This window comes from Branchiostoma lanceolatum, chromosome 3 (assembly GCF_035083965.1).
Source record: "Branchiostoma lanceolatum isolate klBraLanc5 chromosome 3, klBraLanc5.hap2, whole genome shotgun sequence".
NCBI classification, from domain to species: Eukaryota; Metazoa; Chordata; class Leptocardii; order Amphioxiformes; family Branchiostomatidae; genus Branchiostoma; species Branchiostoma lanceolatum.
Window position 1 is genome coordinate 30,626,659 of NC_089724.1, and position 24,244 is coordinate 30,650,902.

General features: G+C 41.2%; 3 protein-coding genes across 3 annotated transcripts; all 3 read left to right on the plus strand.

Moving 5' to 3' along the window:
• The first annotated feature begins 590 nt into the window (after positions 1 to 590).
• LOC136429548 (uncharacterized) lies at positions 591 to 5,208 on the plus strand. The gene is made up of 6 exons (XM_066419383.1): positions 591 to 692; positions 2,031 to 2,113; positions 3,868 to 3,993; positions 4,193 to 4,363; positions 4,913 to 4,998; positions 5,199 to 5,208. Exons 2-6 carry the CDS (start codon positions 2,045 to 2,047, stop codon positions 5,206 to 5,208), a joined length of 462 nt encoding a protein of 153 aa, XP_066275480.1. The 5' UTR covers positions 591 to 692; positions 2,031 to 2,044.
• A 1,353-nt stretch (positions 5,209 to 6,561) lies between these two features.
• LOC136429549 (uncharacterized) lies at positions 6,562 to 10,300 on the plus strand. Its single transcript, XM_066419384.1, has 7 exons — positions 6,562 to 6,611; positions 7,427 to 7,498; positions 8,741 to 8,916; positions 9,177 to 9,270; positions 9,530 to 9,611; positions 9,819 to 9,894; positions 10,063 to 10,300. The coding sequence occupies exons 2-7, from the start codon at positions 7,433 to 7,435 to the stop codon at positions 10,298 to 10,300; spliced, it is 732 nt and encodes a 243-aa protein (XP_066275481.1). The 5' UTR covers positions 6,562 to 6,611; positions 7,427 to 7,432.
• Positions 10,301 to 11,408: 1,108 nt separating this feature from the next.
• Positions 11,409 to 17,674, plus strand: LOC136429550 (uncharacterized). The gene is made up of 10 exons (XM_066419385.1): positions 11,409 to 11,434; positions 11,934 to 12,055; positions 13,086 to 13,183; positions 13,448 to 13,627; positions 14,187 to 14,237; positions 14,714 to 14,971; positions 15,555 to 15,680; positions 16,050 to 16,220; positions 16,902 to 17,164; positions 17,528 to 17,674. Exons 2-10 carry the CDS (start codon positions 12,003 to 12,005, stop codon positions 17,672 to 17,674), a joined length of 1,347 nt encoding a protein of 448 aa, XP_066275482.1. The 5' UTR covers positions 11,409 to 11,434; positions 11,934 to 12,002.
• The last annotated feature ends 6,570 nt before the right edge of the window (positions 17,675 to 24,244 follow it).

Sequence of the window (24,244 nt, forward strand, 5' to 3'; positions counted from 1 at the left end):
CCTTCTTACAAGCACTATACAACTATCAAAAATCATGAAGATCCATTAAAGGTTTCTCGAGCTATGCCCTTGACATACATATAGACCCACCCCACAGCTGGCGTAACCGAAAACATAATCTTCTTGGCGAAGATAACAAGGGAACAGACAAGCACTCTCTTGTAGCCTCCGTTGCAGGCTTCTCCCACCGGCGATTTTTCAACTTATCGGGCCAGATTCTTTGGCTGGGCGGCCGTATCTCCTTTGAGACCGTATCTGCTTGAGGCCCCGTATCTGCTTGAGGCCCTGTATCTGCTTGAGACCCCGTATCTGCTTGGGATCCCGTATCTGCTTGAGGCCCCGTATCTGCTTGGGATCCTGTATCCCAAGCAGATACGGGGCCTCAAGCAGATACGGTCTCCAAGCAGATACGGCCGCCCAGCCAAAGAATCTGACCCGATAAGTTAGGGGTGGGGGAAGCCTGCAACGGAGGTTAACTCTCTTGGTGAAAAATGAAGCATCACCAGAAAAAGTTAAAGGATACGGTTCAGTGCACTCTTACTCAGAGGTATAACAGATGCTAGATAAGTACATAGCACTGGTAGGTCATTTGCATATTTGGTGACTGCCATATGCATGCCAGACACCACTAAACAGTTGTGGGATCGGCTGCAGTGCAGGGAAGACGCCCTCTTCAACTGTGCAGACTGAAGGTAGGATGTTTTATGTCATGCCTGGGCCTTGTATCACACGGGCTTCCATAGAATATTTCGCATGCATTTCGAGCGCGACGGTTGCGCCGCCGTCGTGAATTCGAATACCGGGTTCGGAGGTTGGAATCAATGTTGTTACAATTTTTTGTTCGAGGACACAAAACTCTATCAACCTCTGGCGCATTCCGCATTGAAATGTGCTTTTTTTTTTATGGGTATGACATAAATAATACAACACGGTGTATTCCGCATCACCCTCGGTCCCAGCCCTCCCACGGGTCGGGTGATACCCCGTGTTGTATTCTATATTTATATGACTTGATATAATGAAATGGTCATATAATGAAATGGTGATAACGCAAATCATAAACTTATTTGCATAATCAATGGGGGCATTTTATAAACCCACTCCCGGTACGACAGTTAAAAAATGCAACATATATACGGTACCTCCGTCTTGGACTTAACTAGCAGTATAACAATGTAGCATTAAATGCAGACTCACGTATTTAGCGTCGTTTTGCAATATGTACCTATTTTTTTAACGTGATGGGGTATAGCGTGCAACTTTAACCTGAGTTCTCAATTCCATTCTGTTCATACTTATCTACCATTCATGCCATACCAATCATGTATCCGAAGTAATCTTAATATCTTTTCTAACCCTTTCTAAATGTATCAAAGTCAGAAACAATGCTCATTTTAGATCGGATAGCTCTACTTTTGAAGTGGAGTACTCTGATATCTTAGCGGCCGGACATAAGGATTGTGCAGTCTAGAGACCCCAGAAACGAGACAAAGTTCACTAAGAGTTATCAGAAATTTACTGTAAACACTGACAAATACCAAAGTGTCTGTGAAGTTATGCTTTCCGACAGTCTCAGCCATGGATCACTGTCGCTATACACTGGTCACAATTGTTTGTGGCATTCTTCACTGGCGACACTTTTGTACCTGTCTTACCAAAGTTTAGTTACGCATCACGGCGGTAACACCATTTGTAAGATACACACTACCCGAATTCTCAGTCATCAACCAATGTCTCTAGACACTGGTTGGACTGGTCTGTCCCATTCTTCGCTGACACCACTTATGTACCTGTCTAAGACAAGTTTAGTTACGCATCAGGGCTGTAACACCATGTATCAAAACTGTTGTTTGAAGGGTTTACGGAAAAAAACTTGGCTGTCGACTTGGCCTGTCTATCTGGCCTGTTTAGTTGGGCTGACTATCGTGTCAGGCTATAGTAGACAGCCCGGCCTTTTCGGTAAACCCTTGTTTGAATGCAGATTGCGTGATGTAGCCTTACCCTTGGTGTGCCTTGTTGATTTTCGCCAGGCCGAAGTGTGAGGATGACTGCAAACCGCCATCTGGTCTTGCTCAGCCTTATTCTTGGCTCCGTGTTAGCATTCCAAACGCAGGTTTGTCTTTTGATAGTTTTTCACATACATCACACACGATAAAGCCCCCGTAACAAATCAAGAAATTAGCTCGGCCGACTTGTCGGCGTGCTCCAAATGGCGATTTTCGGGCGAAGTACGACCGACGTCCTGCCGATTCTACGGGCTTCGGGCGAATTTTCGGAGCTCGGCCGACGTTCGCGTGTCACTGGAAGCTGCGCTTAAATTCAGCGAGGCCTCGGCGACGATTTTTGAACTCGCACAGCTCGTCAACAGTTTGCCCGTAGCTCGCCCGAGCAACGCCCAGCGCTCGGCCAATATTCGGGCGGGCATCCGAGGATTTTAGACCCGATTTTTGATCGGTCGGAGGTCGCCCGAACTCTTCGGCCTCGTGCGAGCCTCGCACGGGCCTTGAACAATAATCGGACGACCGTCGTCGGTGTTCCGGCCGACTCATGAAAAGTAAGGCGTGCTTCGGGCGAGCGTTGTGCAGGTGTTGATGGGAGCTTGGACGGGCCTCGGCCGAACTCCTTCTTGTTTATAGATAAAAGGAAACGACAGTTTGGTTTATAACATAAGATGATAAATGATACTGTAATATTAACTAATACGAATTTCAACTTGTCGAAGAATGCTGCCAAACTTTTCTAATGAAAGACAATTCAATGCAAAGTTACATTTTCATTAAAAAAAAAATTATAAATAAAATGTTGACACCGAAGACAATGCTTCTTGTTTCAATTTGTATATTAATGAACTGGGGCTTGACTTTTGAGGTTTGACTTCACTTCCTGAGTTTTTTCTCCACAAAATGACTAGTTGAAAGTCCACTGAGTCATTATAGATCTATGTTTGTCTGCCGAGGCACGCCCAGGCGTCGGCAGGGCGTCGATAGGCTTGTCAACGGTCGGTCGAAGCTCGGACGGCGTTCGCCCGAGCTTCGGTCGATTTCTAATTGGTGAAAATTTTTGGATCGGGGTTAAACGACTGATCTGTTGACTTTGTGGCTCCTGCACTTGTATTTTGATTGGTCTATAACAAAATTCCTCTTTATGTGATTATTTTCAGTGTGCCCACCTACTTCACTTGTGCCCTACAGATTTGCCACAACTCAGAAAGTAAAGTTGGTCCAAATTTGAGATTGTTACCAGGCCATTTGATCCTGACTTCGTCCGTGTCCAAGAGATGGTACCGTCTTATGTGGGATTTATGATTATTAGCGTTCGACGGACGTCGCCCGAGCTCTGTTCAATTTGTGACGGGGCAGGTTTTCAGTGAAAAATACGGTCGACGCTCGGGCGAATTTGAAATTCGGCGAGCTTCCGGCGATCTACAAAATCGGCCGATGCTCGCATGAATTGTGACGCCGGCTTCAGGACATCGATTATCATTCAGTTCGACAAGAACCCGCAACTTTTGTACGTCAAAAATGTGTGGAATTTTCATGCAGGTACGAATGGTACGCCAAATAGTAGTTACTCAAGCCACTGGATATGATTTTTGAGTGGTGCACTTTCTCACAGGTTCTCTTGCACAATGTATACTAATCTAGACGTTGTTGCACAGAATATCCAATAGGTGTTGTGAAAAACGAGAAATCAGACACTGTGATGCCCCAAACTATAACTTACAACATATACAAGTATTAGATACTACATCGTGCATGGCAACAAGCTCTAGTCGAAAAACCATGCTGTATCAGAACAAGTTTGTCAGCACCATAGAAGTTGAGTTTATTCACCAAGACGTGACATGTTGTTATGCTTATTGTTTAGGGTTTGTACCGAGGGGACTCTGAGGTTGATGGAATACTGCAGATTCGCCTCAAGAGATCCGAAAACTTGGAGGAAATCGTCGAGGAGCTGATAGAACTGCTAGAGAACAGAGAGTCAAAATCACAGGTTAGCAGTAAACAATATTATCTAACCGTTTTGTCAAACATCTGATTAGCACTGCTACCTCTTCTGTAAGGTGTTGGTGGTGACTGATTGGTTGGTCTGTCGGTTGTTTGGTTCAAATTAAACTTCGGCTAATTTAACTGTGTCGTCAAGAATTCCGATACCGTGCAACTAATTAACATACTTTTACGATTTCTTTCAGGATGATAGAATGGTTATGGCTGAATCGGACAACCCAACTGTAGATTGGATGAAAGATGAGAGGTCAGAGTGTTCCAGTCGGGCCATTCCGGACGAAGACAACCTGATGGACGAAGACATGCGATGGTGTGAGAGCGATGGGGAAGGACCTGCTCCAAATCAACTGAAGAAGGTACATGTATACAAGCAACTGGATAGATTTTGCAACCGGTAAGACGTTTCAGATAGCATTGAATTTCACTATCTTTCGTCAGTGACTCCGGATGCTTTCTGAAACGTCTGAACGTTTCCAAAATCTATCTAGTAACCTTTGTATTGCGCACCTCACTACTTGGGTGTCTAACTTTCATCATTCTATCAACTTAATGTTACATGAATGATCTAGAGTTATTGGTGGCTCTAGTAGCTCAGGACAGCTAGAGCTCTTATTCGTTGATCAGAGCTTTTTTTCTCCAAATATTTCAGAACCATTTTATAAATTTTGTTTATTGTTGGTTAATCTGTGTTGGTGTTGTGCTCGTTTACAAAATGATTAGAAACATAACGGCTGAGACATATTAGCCTAGAGTCCAACCATGCTAGCTTTGGTCAGCTCCCAACGTCGCTAGCCTATAGTTTCAGCGGACCAGAGCTAAGGCTAGCGACTTTGGGAGCGGGCCAAAGCTAGCATGGCTGGACTCCAGGCTAGAGACATATTGATTTTCTTGTTGTTGTGCTACAGGGATTGTCGGAGCGCCGCGCGATTATTCCTGGGTGGAACGACAAGTCCCGCTGTGACCACCACGAGTGTTTCAATGACCCTTCTGGGCATCATCACAAATATCTACAGCTTCTTACAAGGACACCGTTGAACAGCAAATGTTCAAGTTCTGGTCTTTTGTACACACTAATGCTGAATCGAATGAGTAACATGAAATTTGTTACGATCTTCATTTCTTCAAATTCATAACATGGGATGTGATTGATATGTTCGTCTTCTGCAGTAGTTTAATTCAATTAAATTCTAGGAGGACATAAGCCTTGCTTTGTACAAATAGCTAGATACATCAAAAAAATTTTTAGACCTTAGAACCTGAACCAGAAGTGTAAACGATAGTAAAAGCCTAGAGTCCAACCATGCTAGCTTTGGTCAGCTCCCAACGTCGCTAGCCTATAGTTTCAGCGGACCAGAGCTAAGGCTAGCGACTTTGGGAGCGGGCCAAAGCTAGCATGGCTGGACTCCAGGCTAGAGACATATTGATTTTCTTGTTGTTGTGCTACAGGGATTGTCGGAGCGCCGCGCGATTATTCCTGGGTGGAACGACAAGTCCCGCTGTGACCACCACGAGTGTTTCAAAGATCTTAAGGTTAGTTAACACTAAAGATATATTGCAGATCAGCCAGAAACCACTGCGAGAATCCATAAAGATATATAGAGCGGTTGAAACTCTGAGGAAATGTGACCACTGAGACCAGACAAGTTACCACCAGGGCACATACGTCGTACGATCATCGTACGATCGCAAACTGATGGCATTCTTGGGATAGTCGTGCATGTTTCCTGCAAGATTCAGCATTTTTAGTAAATTAATTGTTGCACTCTGCTTAGGGGTTAGCACGATTACATCCACATTTCAGTTATTCTTGTTTTTTTATCTCCATTAAAAATGGAGATATAGTTTTGGGTGTGTCTGTCTGTCTGTCTGTCTGTTTGTGTTTCCGCATTACTGTAGTCAGCATGACTCAAAAACCTGTTGATGGATTACGATGATATTTGGTATGTGGGCGGGTGTTATGAAGCAGATTTTCAAGGTCGATTTTGGGCCCCCTGGTATGTGACCTTGGTACTACAGCAGCACTTCCGTTTTTGTATCTTTTGACTTGGACGTGCTATGACAGATAGCTTGTGATGTAGTAAAGAAGTGGTGTAGGTTTAGGCCCCCTAGCAGCTTGTTTGTTTGAGTTTTTTTTGTATCCCGTCTAGACTTGGCCGGCTGTTCCCTACTACCTTCTGAATGATGCCAACTTCCTTAAGCCGGCGTCACAATTCATGCGAGCGTCGGCCGACTTTGTAGATCGCCCGAAGCTCGCCGAATTTCAAAATCGCCCGAGCGTCGACCGTATTTTCCAATTAAAATCTTGGGCAACGTCCGTCGAACACTAAAAACTAAAAATCCCCCATGAGATCGTACCATCTCTTGGACATGGACGAAGTCAGAATCGACTAACCTGATAAAAGGCCAATAGTTGGATCAAGTTTTATTTCTAAAAATCGCCCGAAGCCCGCGTAATCGACAGGACGTCGGCCGTACTTCGGCCGAAAATGCAAATTTGAAGCTCGCCAACAGGTCGGCCGAGCTGAATTTCTTATTTGTGACGGGGGCTTTATAACATGGCCAACGAGGTATCTCAGAGTGTTCTACATCTTCAACTACAACTTCGTAAGTTCCATATTTCTTGAACTCGATGTGTAAGTATTAAGCATCCACCTTCCAATACCATGCCCAAGACACGAAGTATTGACTCACTGCCCCTAAGGCGTCAGGCGATGAGACATTTACTTTACCTTACAATTGTGCAGTCAAGCGATGACATGTGCGTGCAAGGGTGCTATTACATATGTTATCTCGGATCGTGCTGTTTTGTCACCCGATAAACTATCGGTTCTGGCCATTGTACGGCATTGTTTTGTGTCAACATTTGTGTAAAAAAACTACAATCTTTAGTTTTGTGTGACGCCTTCGAATAACCGAATGCACAAGAAGGTCCGGGTCCTATAATTCCTTCGGGTCGAGCTGTTTTGTCAACACAGCATACACAATAAATTCTAGGTTCGGGCCATTGTACGGCACTGTTAACTAACGTCTGTTTTGTGTCATTTATTATATGTGTGAAAAGACTATCTTCTGCGTTCTACCCGAATCCACAGTAAGATCTGGGCCCCTTCTGGGTGTTTCAAACATCTGACGAGGATGTTGATGCACCTTGTACGCTGATCTATGTTTTGTACGGGCTATTATGATAGATGCAACACTTGGATGTTGTTACTACCAACACTTTCAATGTGCTTTAGGCTGTTAAAAGATTCCAGAAAAAATTATTTTCCAAGTAATTGTGGGTCAGTGTAGATAATCTACAATGTTTGTATTTCATTATGCATTCATGTTGCAAATGTGCAATAACAAAATTGTAGGCATTGAAGTTGTACGAAATGCTGTACGAAATATTGTTAATCTATGTTTTTCCACACTCACAGTACAATATGATGGACAAGAACATATCAGCAATAGAGGACTACGCAACGGAGGCTGTTTCAATCTTCGACAAGGTACATTTAGTCAAGCATGATAAAGAGGTGTTTTAAAAGGTATAACGTGAGTTTTCTGTCACGGAGTTTCAATGACAATGGGGATGACTATATACTGTGTTAAACACTACTTCTGAAATGACCCTTCTGGGCATCATCACAAATATCTACAGCTTCTTACAAGGACACCGTTGAACAGCAAATGTTCAAGTTCTGGTCTTTTGTACACACTAATGCTGAATCGAATGAGTAACATGAAATTTGTTACGATCTTCATTTCTTCAAATTCATAACATGGGATGTGATTGATATGTTCGTCTTCTGCAGTAGTTTAATTCAATTAAATTCTAGGAGGACATAAGCCTTGCTTTGTACAAATAGCTAGATACATCAAAAAAATTTTTAGACCTTAGAACCTGAACCAGAAGTGTAAACGATAGTAAAATCATTATGTTAAACTCAACATGTTGATTTCTTCATATACACACACGTAGTTTGCTTCATTTGTCTCCACTTGTTTGTCTTATGCATGCATATGATACTTGTAACGTAACATGACCTATTTACGTGCAGAACCTATTTACGTCCGGTTTGGCTCATGTCCACATGTCGCGGTGTATTATGCCAAAGCCTGTTCTCATGAGCAATAAAGAACATCATAAGTATGATCCTTAGCCATCTCTTTAATTCTTGCACAGCAAAACATAATGGCCATGCGTTTACCACGTGAACGCCACGTGCCGCGCATGTGGGGGAAATTTACAGATAAACATTGTTTTTTTCCATCGCGTCAAGCAAGTGGCCGGACAGACATAGTGATTTTACTATCATTTGTCTGCAGACTACTTTGGACAGTTACTGTGCATTTTTTTCTGGTCTATGTTCTTCAAGCATAGCGCTAGAAGGGAAAAGATTCAGAAGTGGACGATAATGGGTTACCCTAGCACAATTCTTCATCATATACCTCAGTATAAATACATGCTCATACGGCGTTAAACAGGCGGAGAAAAACTTACAGACCATGCATTTTCTTTTTAGAAGAGCTGATATTTCTGCCCATGGGTTTGAACTTTGGCTCTGTCCGCGCGGTTTTAAGATAAATACGTTTTGAATAAATCGGACGTTAATTGGTCATGTTACGTTAGAAGACCTTGCAAAAATGTCTGTGCTTTTGGTTGTGTCATCCAAATATGAATCTGCTATGACCCGGCCATTTACAAAGCTCATTCAATTACTTTAATCCTCTTCTTGTCTTCAACACAGGCGTATAAGATGATCAACTTCCGCGTGCTGCTAGTCGGGGTGAAGGTTTTGACGGAGCGTTGGCCGGGAGAAGACCCAAAACCAAGCTACGCCAATTATCTGAAACCAAAAGTACGAGAGTACATATGGAACACCATCAGGCCCCAGGCGACTTTCCACACTGCTGTTTACGTGGCGTAGGTATTTCTTGAAGTCTTATTACAATTTGCCATATCATCCTCAGGTACCCGTATGTACAGAAGCAAAGTTTCCAGCCAAGTAGACTAATCCCTTTTGAGCTCTTTTTCTGGCATAGGCCACGGCTTCAATACATTCATCTTCTGTATAGTATAGTATGAGCCTGCTATAAAAAGGATTGTGCGCACCCTCCTATCCGTGCACATCCTTACATAGACTTCATTATAATGTCTCAAAATGGTGACTTTGTCCTTTTCAGTGGTCCTCCACACTGGGACGCAGGGTACGCCGGAGCCGGTATATGTCATCTCTGTAAAGTTAACGGAATGAACGATTTTCCCTTTGTGATGGCGGTAAGTTTTCACTTAAGACAAATTCAATGCAAAGCCTAACAACGGAGCGAGTTGAACAACTTTTTCGTACGAACAGCAGCCTTGACCTTCCGATTATTGAGAATGCATCTTCTTTTCTCTTTAGAATCAACAGGTAATCTAAACAAGCAGTTGATTGCTCATCATGAGGTAGATCTAACATATTAGAGCTACCAAATCATATGGCTTTTTCCTTTATCCAAAACAGAAGACTTCCAAACATTTCACTGTTTTCATACAGGCCGAAGACAGCAAAAGACCTGCAGATCACTACTGGAACGCGCACGAGATTGGTCATGAGTTTCGCAATGGTCACAATTTTGGTGAGTGCACAACTCTTAAATTAGCATTGCAAACGCTGTGTGACTTTAAGACAAGTAGATATCATATTTCACATCAAATTTCATCTGATGAACGGATAACTAAGACTAAGAGAAGATAAAAGTTTTTCTATCTTTTCAAAGTAACCGTATTACGACTCCCCATGTACATATCGTCTACAGTTGTATTCATCGATGTTTCTAAATTAGATCCTAGCGACGGCGGAAGTTCCATCTGTCCAGCAAAGCGACTATTCGGCACTAAATGTGTGATGGGAGGAAACAGGTTAGTACTGCTAGTAGAGTCTATCTGGTGCTACTAGGAGTCTACAAATTTCTGGACAGAACAGAAATTGGTTTTATTTATCATCATTGTCCTGCTGTTGTTGTCACAATTCTTGATCCGCTATTTTGTACAAACCATACGATAAAAACTTCTGAATGTTTCTCTCAGTTATCCAACGACCTTCAGCAGTACGTTCCTGGACAAGATCAGGGCAACTGACTACAGCTGCATGGCAGACAAGCCGCCACAGGTGCAGAGTCATTCCATCTTTGCTACCATATCCGATACTTCTCAACGTCTGTTTATGATTTTCATTGCGAATGTCACCTTTACAGTTTACTGGACAAAAGTTAACAATGTTGAGCTCTCAAGATTACATTATCCATCGCTATTCATGTACCTTTAGTTACTGTCCTGTACGTTGCATGATTTGGAAACCTGGCCAAATTCGTCGTTCGATCAAAAATTGAGGGTATTCTGGAGATAGCACGGAAAGTTAGTCATATGTCGTACAATTAAAGTCCAGCTGTCTTGTTAAGGAAAAAGCTGTCTAGGATCTTTGTCGTTAGCTGGTTCTGGTACAACCTCGACTTAAAAATCGCACGACAGCCCTGTAAGATATGATAGGGTAGAAAAAAACACGCGCGACCCTTTGTTAATTATCAAATCGGGCAGCAATTTAGTGATCAGCACATGTGGCTGCTCATCGACTGTGTGACAGAGGCGTCAGGGCTCGAAATATTGGGTGCATGTGAACCTTTGTGCACCCAAAATTGGAGCTGTGCACCTGACTGTGGGTACACCGGTGCACCTAGATATTTTGCAGGCTATAGGATAAAGGTATTATAATTGTACACTAGTATGCAAAATATTCTTGAAATGAAAGTATCTTTGTTGTGCTTTAATTCATTTGATGTATTACTTGTTTCAAATTTTAGAGTTAGCAACAGAATTACGGATTGAAGTTCTAAGAGAGGCAGTAACGTTAAATTCTGTACTTATGCTTTGCTGACATTCAACTTTGCTGACGTGCACCTAATTTGTTGTTGTTGGGTGCACCACCAGTGCACCTACTGTATTTCCAAAAATGAATTTCGAGCCGTAACAACCGCGCCAAGCAGGGCGTTCCACTCGGGTATGGTGCGGGGGAAGTATGAATATTTGTAAGAGTCTGTTCGGGCGTAAAGTGGTTGAAATTTGAGCGTGTGGCTTCCCCGGGTGCGCCCCTGAGCTGGTTTCAGTAGACTATCTGTATTAATATTGATGTGGTTATTAACTAGCTTATAGAAAAAGGTGAGACGGGCGTTCCTCCTCCTTTCAGAGAGAAGGGTCCACTGCAGGTCATTGAGCATTTGTGTCACGCTGCTAGTCTGCCGGTAGTCATTCAGAGTCACTCGGGCGGCCCTGCGCTGGACGGCCTCCACCGCCTGTATCCCTTTGGTGGTGTACGGGTCCCAGACGGTGGCACTATATTCCAAGTGGGGCCGCACCAGCGCTTTGTAACAAGTATGTTACACTGTGGCTGGCTATTCCTCCGTTAGTAAGTACAGCTGTACACAAACAAACAAACAAACAAACAAACAAACAAACCCATGTACAGCCATTTAGCGCTGTACCTCGTTACGTCTTTAAGTGTGTTTGAACAATAGGTCTAGATCAGTACTTCTGTATATATACATGCTTGGTAATACATATATATATACATATATATATATATACATGCTTGGTAATACATATATAGAGAGCGCGAGATAGATGATATGCTGAGAAGTAAAAACCCGAGACGGTCACGGCTCAAGAGGTCACGTGTACGAAAAGTCATGTGACTGACGTGAGTGGGTCCGAATACCCAACAAATGCCGAAGCGTCGGTAAAAAAACCGTAACCATATAGTGAGCTCTGTTCCATGGGATAAAAAGTCTAAAATCGGATCGCAGAATGATTGAAAACTCTGGTTGCATTTCTTTTTCAAGCAGAGGATGGGAACACCTGGTTACAAAGGAATGGGTCACTTAATAATATATATTTTCCCTGTACAGTCGTCAAAATCGTTTGATGTTGGGGTAAGTTGTCCCTCTGACTGGATTGAGGTTCGGGATGGCGGATATATGACGTCGCCAATTGTCGGCCGCTTCTGCACTCCAACGAGAATGCCAATAGTGTACGTAGGGTGATTTGTTAAAGCAATTTGTGTTGTTCATGTGATCCGGCGTTTTGCCTCAGTTTCTAAGTATTTCTAACAACGGATATACGTTACCCAGGTAAAGGCGAATTACGGGTTGATGACCCGCCCAAGGTGTGTATGCTGTTATAAGGCATGGTCATTTGCTTTTACCACCGAATAATTTTATGAGTTGGTTATAGCAAATGACAAGGCCTTATGACACTATATACACCTAGGAATTGGTGGGTCATCAACGTTATTATCATATAGCCTATCCAAACTGACCCATGTAATAATAACAAATCCCTGTATGATGCTATATGATAATTAGCGTTAATACCCAAACGACACCTTAGATGCAGTAAATACGAGGGATGACCCAGAATTATAGTGCACAATTGCAAGTCAAATATCGGGAAAAGATTTTAAAGACTAAAGGCTTTTATGGATGTCTACCAAAATTCAAATCAATGTAATCGTGAATTTGCACGTGACACCCAGTAAAGTGAGGTAGAATGATAAAGACATAGACAATTTAGCTGCGACCTGAGGTGTGCGGGCCATCTTACTCTGCCGACCTGCTTCATTTTAGTTGAAACAAGAAGGGAATGTTCCTCAAACATTTTGACAAAAAAATGAATGTCTTCGAAGATTTTATGCCGATTCATGGCATGAGAAACTCCACCCACACAGCTCTGATCACAGTTCACCCTTGCTTTTGCTTTTATCACCACTTACCTACTGATTTTTAAATGGACTTCGACTGGAAAGTAATGACTACAATAATTTGAAATTTGGTGGATATTGCTAAAAGATCTTATAGTTATACTATATACCAACAGAACTATTTCAATTCTGAAGATCAGGAACAGGGTTAATAAATATTCTGGTAATAATGACAATGTAACATCGCAACAAAAGACGCAACTCAATAGTTAGCACATTCTTCGGAACTTTCCTAGTTCATTTTTATGCCTATAGGAATAATGGCTATTTTGTATCTTTGTTTACTTTGTTTCTCTTTCAGTTCGTCAGCCAGGAAGCTCCTAGTGACCTTCAGAAGTGACAATTCGTTTGACAGCCATTTCCTCATGAAGTACTCCTTCTACAGCACAGCCAAGTCAGGTAAATTTACATTCTCAAAAACAAACATAAAAACAAACAGACAAACAATGATTCAGCAGTATGGATTCCAGATTCCTCAGGTAGCAACCATTTTTCACGAAAAAAGGTTGGCTTGAAACTGCTTTGAAATTAACGAAATCTACAGCTTAAAAGGGGACCGGGTGATATTGGTAAATATTTTAGAGTAAAACCGTTGGCTTGCATTGTTGTTCATTCATGAAGGAAATACTAATTGCAGTGAATCTTGTGATTTTTCTTCTGCAGGACAGAGATGGAGGGATGACGGCAGATGTGGATGGAAGTACCCAGCAGCTGCAGCAGCCTCTGCACAATGCGCACCTGATGGAGAGACTCCCTGTTGTTCGTCAAACGGCCGCTGCAGAAGCACAGATGCAGACTGTACCTGCCCGAACTGTGTCGACTACCGCAATGTTGACAATGCAGGTAGGTAAAAAAAAACAAAAGACTAACCGTTTGTAAATAGTTTTATAAGCTGAATAAATTCAACATAGTAGGTACACATTACACAACATTATCATTTCTCTACCAACGCTTCTGCAGCTGGTCACAACGCCCTGGTGAAGGCAGCAGACCCACCGTCGAAACGTTGGTAGAAAAACATAAGGTTGTGCAAAGAATGCCAAACCGTCGGTAACTAAAAATAAGGTTGTGTAAATTATACTTAAACCTTGGTAAATGAAAATAAGGTTGAGTAAACTATGCCAAAACGTCGGTAGAGCTAGAGAAAAATAAGGTTTTGTACCTAAGAAAACTATGTTTAAAACTAATCATTTGGATAAATATGCATGTTACGGTTGGCTATAGAGCCATAGATCGGTCTGTTTAACAAATTGATCTCCGTTGACATCGTACTTTACTGTCCACATAGTGCCAGATGTGCTCTGGGATAGTGTTGGTCAATAAAGTACTTATGTAAAGGTGACATTTAGACTGAACATGTAGTCATCTAATATGAAGAAATCAGGTCCATTCTTGTTCTAAGGTATGCCGACGAATCCTGCGTCAGCAGAGGAGACACAGACTTTGGGCAGTGGTACGTAAATAAAACGATTTTTGCTAACAAAGCATGATCGTTCTAATCTAAGTTTCACTCAGAAATCATTTTAACGACGTATACAACATGATGAATGACAATCATACATTTGATGACACCAATTGAAATGTATCATATGCAAAGCTTGTGAGCTTGTAACTATTAACTAATCAAGCATCTTTCATTCAATGTGTTTGGTATACATTGGAGCGATTAAAGCAAGGTCAAAAGCGTCGTGCAATCTTCGTACGAACGCAAACTGAGGACATTCTTCGGATAGTCAATGTGTATTTCATACTCCAACCGTGTTTTACGGAAAAGGCTGTCGGCAGTTCGTTTTGTCACAGTCTATCTGAAAATTCTACAGTATCAAAACTGCACGACGATCTTCGACGAAGGTCACCGCGCCATTAGTTTCGCGTTCCATTTCCCTACCCACTGTACAATTCACATGAAAGTCATCTTATCGTACTCAGAATGCTATGAAGACTTGGGGGAAACCTACCGCAGAACGGTGAGTACTACCTGGTCCGGAAAAGCCTGCCAGGCCTGGAGCTCTCAGACGCCGCACCAGCACAGCTTCAACCCGGCCACCTATCCAAACCTCGGACTGGACAACAACTACTGCAGGAACCCAGACCTCAAACGTCGGCCGTGGTGTTATACCACGGACCCGACCAAGGCGTGGGACTACTGTATGTTATCCAAGTGTACTGGGCCTGTATCTAGAGCAGGTAAACACACCAAGAAAGAAAGGCATGTTGGGGCAATAGTCAAGATCTGAAACCAAGTCAAATGTCCGTTCTCTTGTCAGTTTGGATACGAGTACATAACAGACTAATATATTTCATAACTTCGAATCTATCCTCTGAGGTGACGATGGTAAATTTGAATTTCTAAGTGGTAAATCCAACTGTGGATCTTTCTGTTTTACTGTATGTAGCGCTGTCATTGTTAGTACTGTGGAAACATGATGAATCTTATAGAGAAGGAGATCTGGAGGTTAAGATGCTCACCACAAGAAAGACGTACAAAACGCCTCAAAACACTTGTAGAACATGCCTCATCCTATAGCAGCTTGGATAATAAACATGGCAATGATGAGCATATCGCATGCGTTCTGAAGACTGTAATTTCACGCGATTAGGGATCAACATCAAACAACTTGTTTGCATAGAAGCTTAAGGTAGCTTCAGTAACTGCATGGCCAAAGCACAAGATAACGTTTTATCTGCTAGACGAATAAGTCAAGAAAAGAAAACTGCAATCAGTCTCTAACAGATAACAGTTTTTTTTCTTCTAATTTTTGTACTTCAGTGTACATCGGCTGCTACAAAGACACCTCTAGTCGGACGTTCCCGGGTGGCAGACTTCATGATAACCAGAAGATGACGGCCGCTCTGTGCATCAACCATTGCAGTGGGCTGGGGTACAATTACGCAGGTGACATCTACTAACATAGTTTCACCAGGGTACATAATTCCGCCACCCTTCAAAGATATGTCCGAACAAATCTCAAACCAACGTCCCCCAGTATTATGCACTCCTGTATATCTAAACTGTGCATGCCTGGGGGTGCTGCACTAGATATCTCTCAAACCCACCGTTTTTCAAAGTGGCGGATTTGCGTAACCCGGCGGATTAATGTTTATGGCGGTTAGACAGGGTGAAACCTTCACACAAACAAAACTGTTTTGGACCGACTTTAGATAAGAATGAACTTGAGAGAACATTACTACAGTCCAGACATGTCACAAAGTCTCAAGTCTTTTTTGTCTGTTATCCTTACGTTTTCATATTTATCTTCTACAGCGACTCAGTATTCTAACGAATGTTTTTGCGGCAATGAGGCAAACTTCGCACAGCTGGAACCCCCGCGGCCGGAGTCCGAATGTAACCGCCCGTGTGCAGGTGACACGAATGAGAAATGTGGCGGTGCCTGGAGGAACTCAGTCTACAAACTGCCAGGAAGAGCACCATCGGGTAGGTTACCTGGCGTTTTCTTATCTTTTATCACCACTTACATGTAGCAAGGACTGGAGTCTTTTTTGGTAACATGGAAAGGCCTGAGGCCTGAAACAGCGTCTCCACTCCCTAAAGCCTCTGTTACACAGAGCCGAACATGGCTCCCGACCACCAGCCGACTAAGGTTGCCGGTAGGTTGGGAGAAACTAGTCTGACCAGTTTTAGATGAAGACTAACATTTGACTCCAAAACAGACTCTGACCATTACTGACTTACTTCCAACCACCAGTCAACACATTTCAGACCTCCCGTCCACAGCCGAATGATGTAAAAATTTCAAAACATTCGGCTGGCGCAGCCGAACACCAGCCAACCGCGCCGAACACCAGCCAACCTAGCTCCCGAACCACTCACAACCATGGTTGGGGGGAGGCCATATTCGGCTATGTGTAGCTGGCGGGGCTTAAACTAATAGTCTGGAGATGGTTAATCGAGAGCGAGGATTAATAGACCCAATATGAGAAGCACCTGGTACGAATTTAAAGTCTGTTCTATGCATGAAACATGAGATGATAAAGTTGTGAACTTCCAGCTATTACACGTTTACACCCTCCAATGTCTTGGATTTTAAAGTGATTAACGTTGAAACAACAACATACTCTATCAATTTGAAAGTTTCATCCATCTTTTTATTGTCAGTTGGATACTCCTGTGGTGATGGTCTCAACAAGTTTAATGGTCGCTGCTACAAAGTCGTTACTGAGAAGAAGTCCAACGAAGAAGCAAAGAATGAGTGTTCACGTATGGGAGGACGTCTGGCTGCACCTAAGACAGCCGAGATTCACAGGTTTTTGGTGGAACTTGCAAAAAAGAAAGTTGGTAGTGGCCAGGCTGTGTGGATTGGGCTCCAAAAGGGAGAGGAGGAGGCGGTTTGGAAATACAGTGATGGCAGTACCTTGGGGGTAAGTCATGTCTGCGGGTAAGTCATATCTATTCATTCGCTCAGACCCTTGACGTGCGCCTTGTGGCACTTAGGGCAGATTTTTTTCCAGGGATGGGTTGCTAGCCCCCAAACTGCTCCTTAACACGGGACTCCAATGTATTTTCCGTCCCTTCCGAAAGACGAGTGTAGCTTCAACCGAGATGTCCTGACCCAGGATTGAGCCCGGGTCTCCCCGTTAGCTACTAATCAGAACCAGGAGCTCAATTGTGAGGCTGCTAACAGTTGAACTATAGCTGCATTAATTCCAAGACAATTAGGGATTCTTTTATGTATACATGTACATGCAAATGCTGTTATTTTCTTCATTTCATTTTTTCCACAGGTGTGTACTTTCTCCAATTGGGCACCGGGTGAACCCAAGGCTGATGTTAATACAAAATGCGTACAGTACTGGGCCAGCAAGAGTTACAAGTGGGACGACACTTACTGCTCTTATACAAAGGCATTCATATGTGAAACTGTTAAGTAGTTCGGTGTAACTACATAACGCCTTAGCTTGAAAGTTTATCTGTGTTAATAGAATTCATTATTTGCAACATTGTCAGTTATAGTAGTCTTAGGGCTCTAATAACAGATCCAAGTAATGTCAGTCTTTAGACAAAGCTTATGAGTAGCTGTAGATACATATATTAAGTTACCAAAATTGTTGATATTTAGCTGATAGAGGGGGTGTCCCTGTGGTGTAGTGGTCTGCGCTGCTGTTACTGGCCACATCTGGTTCAAATTACGTGGACCAGAAGGCCCGGGTTCAAGCCCCGGGTAGGACACATCTGGACAAGAGGCGCATTGAGTCATACCAAAGACTTTATACAATGGTACATACTTCTGAAACAGTATGGAAGTTAAACACACTCCACTGCCAGTGGACTAGCCCCCTGCTGCAATGATTGCACCACAGTGTGGCCCAGGGCTATGAAACGGAGATGGACACCGCCCTATTAGTCCATGGGCCAAGCAGCTTTTTGGTACCAAACAGAGGGACAAAGGGTGACTTACTTTTTTGAAAAGGTTGATTCCTCTACTTTATAATTATGCATGATAATAATGTCAAAAGTCCAGCTTTTTAGGAATTATCACGTAATATGGTGACGTCATCAAAATGGACTTCGATTTTTGGGACTTAATTCAGAGGACTGGGACAAAATATCAAACATCGATGATTTTCGGTGAAAATCGGTTTGTAGGCAAAAGATACCACAGGAATCACGAAATAGTATGTTTTTGGTCGATAATTTGACTCTATAAGAAGCTTTGAGTCTTTTAAGTCCATTTTTGGGGGTAATTTTGTGTAAAAAAATGTATTGTTTACTTTCCAAAATCAGGCATTTATTTGGGCTACCTATGGGGTCTTGTGTTATACATTATGTTGATAGGCCATATCATTTTCTGCATTTTGGGCTTTGAATCAACAAAATCCGTCAAAAATATCAGGAGTTATAAGGGTTTTAAGAATTACACCCAACGGCCATGTTATCAAATCGCCGCAAATATCACAATGCATCATGGGTAATTTTAAGAGGGTCTGTCTGTAAAATACCTAGTAGCAAAGGACAAAATGTCGATTTAAAAAAAAAAATTGGGCGGTAGTAAGGCCTTGGTGCAATTGTAGAAAATGGGTAAGTTTTGGGTTAACTGGTGGTCACCGGTTGCCATGGAAACGGTCATTTTTAAAGATGGCGAATTTGTATCTGCAAAGGCTCAATCTCGTCAGGAATACACCATCTTTGGCCTACAGAAACGCCAACTAATTAACATATATTCTACATGACTTTGACATATAATTTACATCTTTATCTTGATTTAAATAATAGATAAACCTGCATAATCATATGTTTAAAGGTGCAGCAAATGTTTAAACATAACCTGTTTTGATTGATTTTTGATAAAAAAGCTGTTATTCGGGAATTCTTAGCGATCAGTAGTACAGATCAATTTGATTGATATACGGTCAAATTGTTGCCTACTCCATTTCTGTTAACTTCCAAGATTGATCAACGGTTTACAGAGACCTGAGACTGATATCAAGGTTGGGGAATGTGTTCTCCTACATATATACCAATACAATATACAGTTACCACAAAACTTGAGAACGTGTTAATTGATCTTTATGAAACAGAAGAAGACACTTACTGTAATTGCACCTCGGATTAACACACATTCCGTTTAATTGCACCGAATCCCAAAATCCCAAACCGGTTCCCATTCACTGCATTGTTAGTGACTCTGCATATCTGCACGGCGCATTGTCACCAATGCACCAAAATGTTTCAAAAATCTTCAATAAGCTAACCAAAAAGGTGCGCTAAAAATCGGCAAACGCGGTACAAAATTAATTAGTAGATACCTGTTAGTGTAAAGGCGCAATACCGCCAATATGTTTGAAACTGTTTTGAGTAACAAAAGAAGGCGGTCCCATTGACATTTGAGTAACTTACGAGGAAAATCTACATTTTCATTCTAGGCGTGTTGTTACAGTTTTCACCTGTTAGTTTCGAAACTGGTTCAAATATTCCCCAGAGGCCCGGCATCTACAAACCACAAAGGGATATACATGTACAGCCAAACGTGTAAACTTGTTTCTATTATGTGGATAGCTTAAGTGTTACTTGATATGATGAAATGTTAACAATGCAAATCAGAATCTAATTTTCATAATTAATGGAGAAATCTTATAAACCCACACCATTCAATGGTACGACAGTTTTAAAATGCTACATATGGAATCGGGAAATAAAGCATATTGATAGATAAAAGCTATGCAAATTAAGACCTAATTTACATAATCAATGAGAAAATACTGTAATTACATATTTGTAGATAACTGGAATTTTATACTTTTTGGCATTTGGAAGTTCTGTGGCAGTGAACATGGTTGAATATAAATTATGCAAATGAGGGCCTAATTTGCGCAATTTATGTCTCATGAAGATATGAGGTCTCCGAACTATTGTTTTCCACTGCAGCAGTACTTTGTGCTCGGGCTGAGTATTTCGGAATTGATTCCCACATTCCGACCCTCGGCGTTCTCGTTCTGTAGACTTTATGGAAATAGGCCACACCAGGTAAATTTTATGGATGACATCCTCTGCAGACTCCAAATTGGGTGCGGTCAGAAAAACAAGGGAGAGCAAAAAAAAGATATCTACATTTTCAAAGTGAATACCATAAAGCATGTAAAAGGCATTTGTAGCGATAAAACATGGTATTACAACCAAGTATTTCATGACTATATTCAATAAAACACTAACAATGACGTCAACATTATAATCATGATAAATTTACATCCGGGTTTGCATAGCACATCAAGAACGCAGAGACAAGGTTTTCCGTACACTAGGCACTGGACTCCCCTGAGTCATGGGGCAGACTGACTGTGACTACACAATGCTGGCTCTGTTCACTTAACCTCAACTGAAGTTCTCTCCACTGTCCTGACCGTCTCAATAAAGACACATCTCGGAAATCCCCCGCCTTTTTATTCTGTCTTCAACGGACAGACAGCTAGACAATGGTCTACCTAAACCGCATGGCATACCGGTAAGTTACTTCATCTGACCTTGTTATCGAATTGTTTCATTCAAGAATAACACATCGGCCAGTTGCAATTACAAGTTGTTGACAATATAATGGCACAGCAATTACAAACTAATTCCAACTACAAGTTAGGTATGAGGGCTGTACTGTGTATGTGTGTGTTCCTGTAAGCTTGTGAAGAGGAGCAATCTTTTTTGGAGATTGCATACACACTAATTTTACAACATTATTTCTACAGATTTTTCAACATTCCGACGAGTACAACTGTTACAGCATATAGAACGTTCTAGCGATGGAACTGACAGGCAACATTCGCAACATTTAGCCCCATTATCGGTATATTGACCATTGCTGATGGATAAAATCTTTTAAATTTCAAAATCTGGCGAAAATCAATGTGCGCGCTGGTGTCATCCATAAAATTTACTTGTTTTTTTTTTTGTTGTTTCATTTATTTGCACATAAAAACAAAAACAATAATGAATTGATTGAAAGTACAAAAGAATGTGCAGGGGGAGGCAACAAGCCTGCAAGGTTTATAGAAGCCCTCCTCCTTTTAACTTAACAAATGACGATTACAAGAGTGATATGATAAATAACGAACTAAGGTATAACAAATGATGAAATAAACATAATGAACAACTATATAACGAAAAATCGAATACTGATAATATAATACAGATTAAAAGTAAGAAATTATTATTAGCCAAGACCAGAAATTTTAAAGTACAATAGAACCTTTCTCAAAATGTTAACAAACTTATAAGAACAATCAAGGCATATCTAATCAAATCATGACCAGACCAGAGATATACTGTATTAAGAAGAATGTTTAGAAGTAGTTGGGATTTGATAGAAGATGAGCTCGAAGATGACATTTGAAGGTTATCACAGAAGTAAAATTCTTTAGGGAGTGGGGAGACTATTCCAAACATTGATGGATTTGAACTTTACACTCATTTGGGCTAAAGAAGTTCTGAATAGAGGGATGTGTAACTTTGAGCTTTGACGTGTTTGATAATTGTGAAACTGGGAGCGAAAATTAACAGGGCTCGAAATTCATCTTTGGAAATAGGTGTACTGGTGCACCCAACGCAAAAAATAAGGTGCACAGAAAGAATTTTGGGTGCACCATATAGAATAAAGTTGAATGTCAGCAAAACAAAATTACAAAGTTCAATCTGTAATTCTATAACTAACCTTAAAATTTCAAGCAAGTGATACATCAAATAAAGTTCAACAAAAGTTTATATGACTTTTTCTGATACTTGCATTTAAAGGATATTCTGTATACTAGTGTACAATAGTACTCTTATCCTATCGGCTACAAGATATCTAGGTGCACTGGTGCACCCACAGTCAAAAATTAGGTGCACAGTTCCAATTTTGGGTGCACACAGGTGCACATGCACCCACTATTTCGAGCCCTGATTAATAAAGTCGTCAAATTAATAAATGTATCAGGCAGATTATGGTTAATGAATTTGGCTGTGAAAAGAGCAAGTTGAAATCTGTTTATGTCAAAAATATTCAAAATTCTAAGTTTATCAAATAGAGGTAGAGAGTGCGTGATGTGGCCTTATTAAGATAAGGCCATAGAACACAATCTTTTCTGCTTGAGTGTGATTCTTCGCATATATCTCTCAACCAGCATCTTGGAATCTCTTTCCAATGAATGAATGAATGAATGAATGACAGACAGAAGAGTTGGAACAATGTCCTTAAATGTATGAGAGTGCTTCCATATGATATCTGTAGCTTTTGCGTATAGTGCCTGGTCGAACACCAGCACTATGCTCTTCAAGTGCAGTGCCTCATTGAGTTTCAAATTTTTTTACAACCGCTGAACGCAGTTAGCAACGGTTTAGCCGCCAGAAGTCCGCTAGGGTGTATCTCATAGGTTCAAACTGTAACTTGACCGTATATCAACCAAATAGATCTGCCCTACTGATCGCTAAGAATTCCCGAATAACAGCTTTTTGTCAAAAGTCAATATCAAAAATCAATCAAAACAGGTTATGTCTAAACATTTACTGCACCTTGAAACATATAACTATGCAAGTTTATAAATAATTTAAATCAAGATAAAGATGTTAAGTATATGTTACAGGCATGTAGAATATATGTTAATTAGTTGGCGTTTCTGTAGGCCAAAGATGGTGTATTCCTGACGAGATTGAGCCTTTGCAGATACAAATTCGCCATCTTTAAAAATGACCGTTTCCATGGCAACCGGTGACCACCAGTTAACCCAAAACTTACCCATTTTCTACAATTGCACCAAGGCCTTACTACCGCCCAAATTTTTTTTTTAAATCGACATTTTGTCCTTTGCTACTAGGTATTTTACAGACAGACCCTCTTAAAATTACCCATGATGCATTGTGATATTTGCGGCGATTTGATAACATGGCCGTTGGGTGTAATTCTTAAAACCCTTATAACTCCTGATATTTTTGACGGATTTTGTTGATTCAAAGCCCAAAATGCAGAAAATGATATGGCCTATCAACATAATGTATAACACAAGACCCCATAGGTAGCCCAAATAAATGCCTGATTGTAAAAGTAAACAATACATTTTTTTACACAAAATTACCCCCAAAAATGGACTTAAAAGACTCAAAGCTTCTTATAGAGTCAAATTATCGACCAAAAACATACTATTTCGTGATTCCTGTGGTATCATTTGCTTGCAAACCGATTTTCACCGAAAATCATCGATGTTTGATATTTTGTCCCAGTCCTCTGAATTAAGTCCCAAAAATCGAAGTCCATTTTGATGACGTCACCATATCACGTGATAATTCCTAAAAAGCTGGACTTTTGACATTATTATCATGCATAATTATAAAGTAGAGGAATCAACCTTTTCAAAAAAGTAAGTCACCCTTTGTCCCTCTGTTTGGTACCAAATGGCTATTTTGAGGGACCTGGCCCATGGACTATATACACCTTATGGTGTGGGAGGATTTTAATTAGTTGATAGAAAATGATCATGACGATAATGATTGAAGAAGTTTATAGCACCCTTGCTGAGAAGATGTGAGGCAATGCACTTAGCTATCTTGCTTTTTTCATTAGCTTTCTGTAACGCTGTCGATGTCTGATCTTTCATATTGTATGATATGATCCATATTACATACCTTTTGACTTCGTTTCAGAAATTACAACGTATATATTGAGCCCAATATATAGAATAATACGATCTACATGTACGTTGTACATGAACACTACTGAAATGCATACATGTGCAGCAAAGCAATTTGTATAGGTATGGTTCTGTTCAGCAGATTTTTACTTAAGAATGACACCTGGCAGTCTATCGTACATGGCAGGATACTGTCCTTGGTGCTGAAAGACCGGTTTAGCCAGCATGTTTTATAACGTTACATAACGTTACATGTTTTAATAGAAAACAGACCATTTGCCTAGTGCTCACAATTTACATTTTTGCCTCTCATCAAACTTCGCACGGAAAAAAGTTCTTAAGAGCGGATAATTT

Bases quoted from the DNA above. Each gene is read 5' to 3' on its own strand.
- LOC136429549 (XM_066419384.1), top strand. From the start codon at position 7,433: ATGATGGACAAGAACATATCAGCAATAGAGGACTACGCAACGGAGGCT. The intron at 9,271-9,529 runs GTAAGTTTTCAC...GTTTTCATACAG, and splicing joins ATTTTCCCTTTGTGATGGCG to GCCGAAGACAGCAAAAGACC. The intron at 9,895-10,062 runs GTTAGTACTGCT...TGTTTCTCTCAG, and splicing joins TGTGTGATGGGAGGAAACAG to TTATCCAACGACCTTCAGCA.
- LOC136429550 (XM_066419385.1), top strand. From the start codon at position 12,003: ATGACGTCGCCAATTGTCGGCCGCTTCTGCACTCCAACGAGAATGCCA. The intron at 13,628-14,186 runs GTAGGTAAAAAA...TCTTGTTCTAAG, and splicing joins CCGCAATGTTGACAATGCAG to GTATGCCGACGAATCCTGCG. The intron at 17,165-17,527 runs GTAAGTCATGTC...TTTTTTCCACAG, and splicing joins GTGATGGCAGTACCTTGGGG to GTGTGTACTTTCTCCAATTG.
- LOC136429548 (XM_066419383.1), top strand. From the start codon at position 2,045: ATGACTGCAAACCGCCATCTGGTCTTGCTCAGCCTTATTCTTGGCTCC. The intron at 2,114-3,867 runs GTTTGTCTTTTG...CTTATTGTTTAG, and splicing joins TGTTAGCATTCCAAACGCAG to GGTTTGTACCGAGGGGACTC. The intron at 3,994-4,192 runs GTTAGCAGTAAA...GATTTCTTTCAG, and splicing joins ACAGAGAGTCAAAATCACAG to GATGATAGAATGGTTATGGC.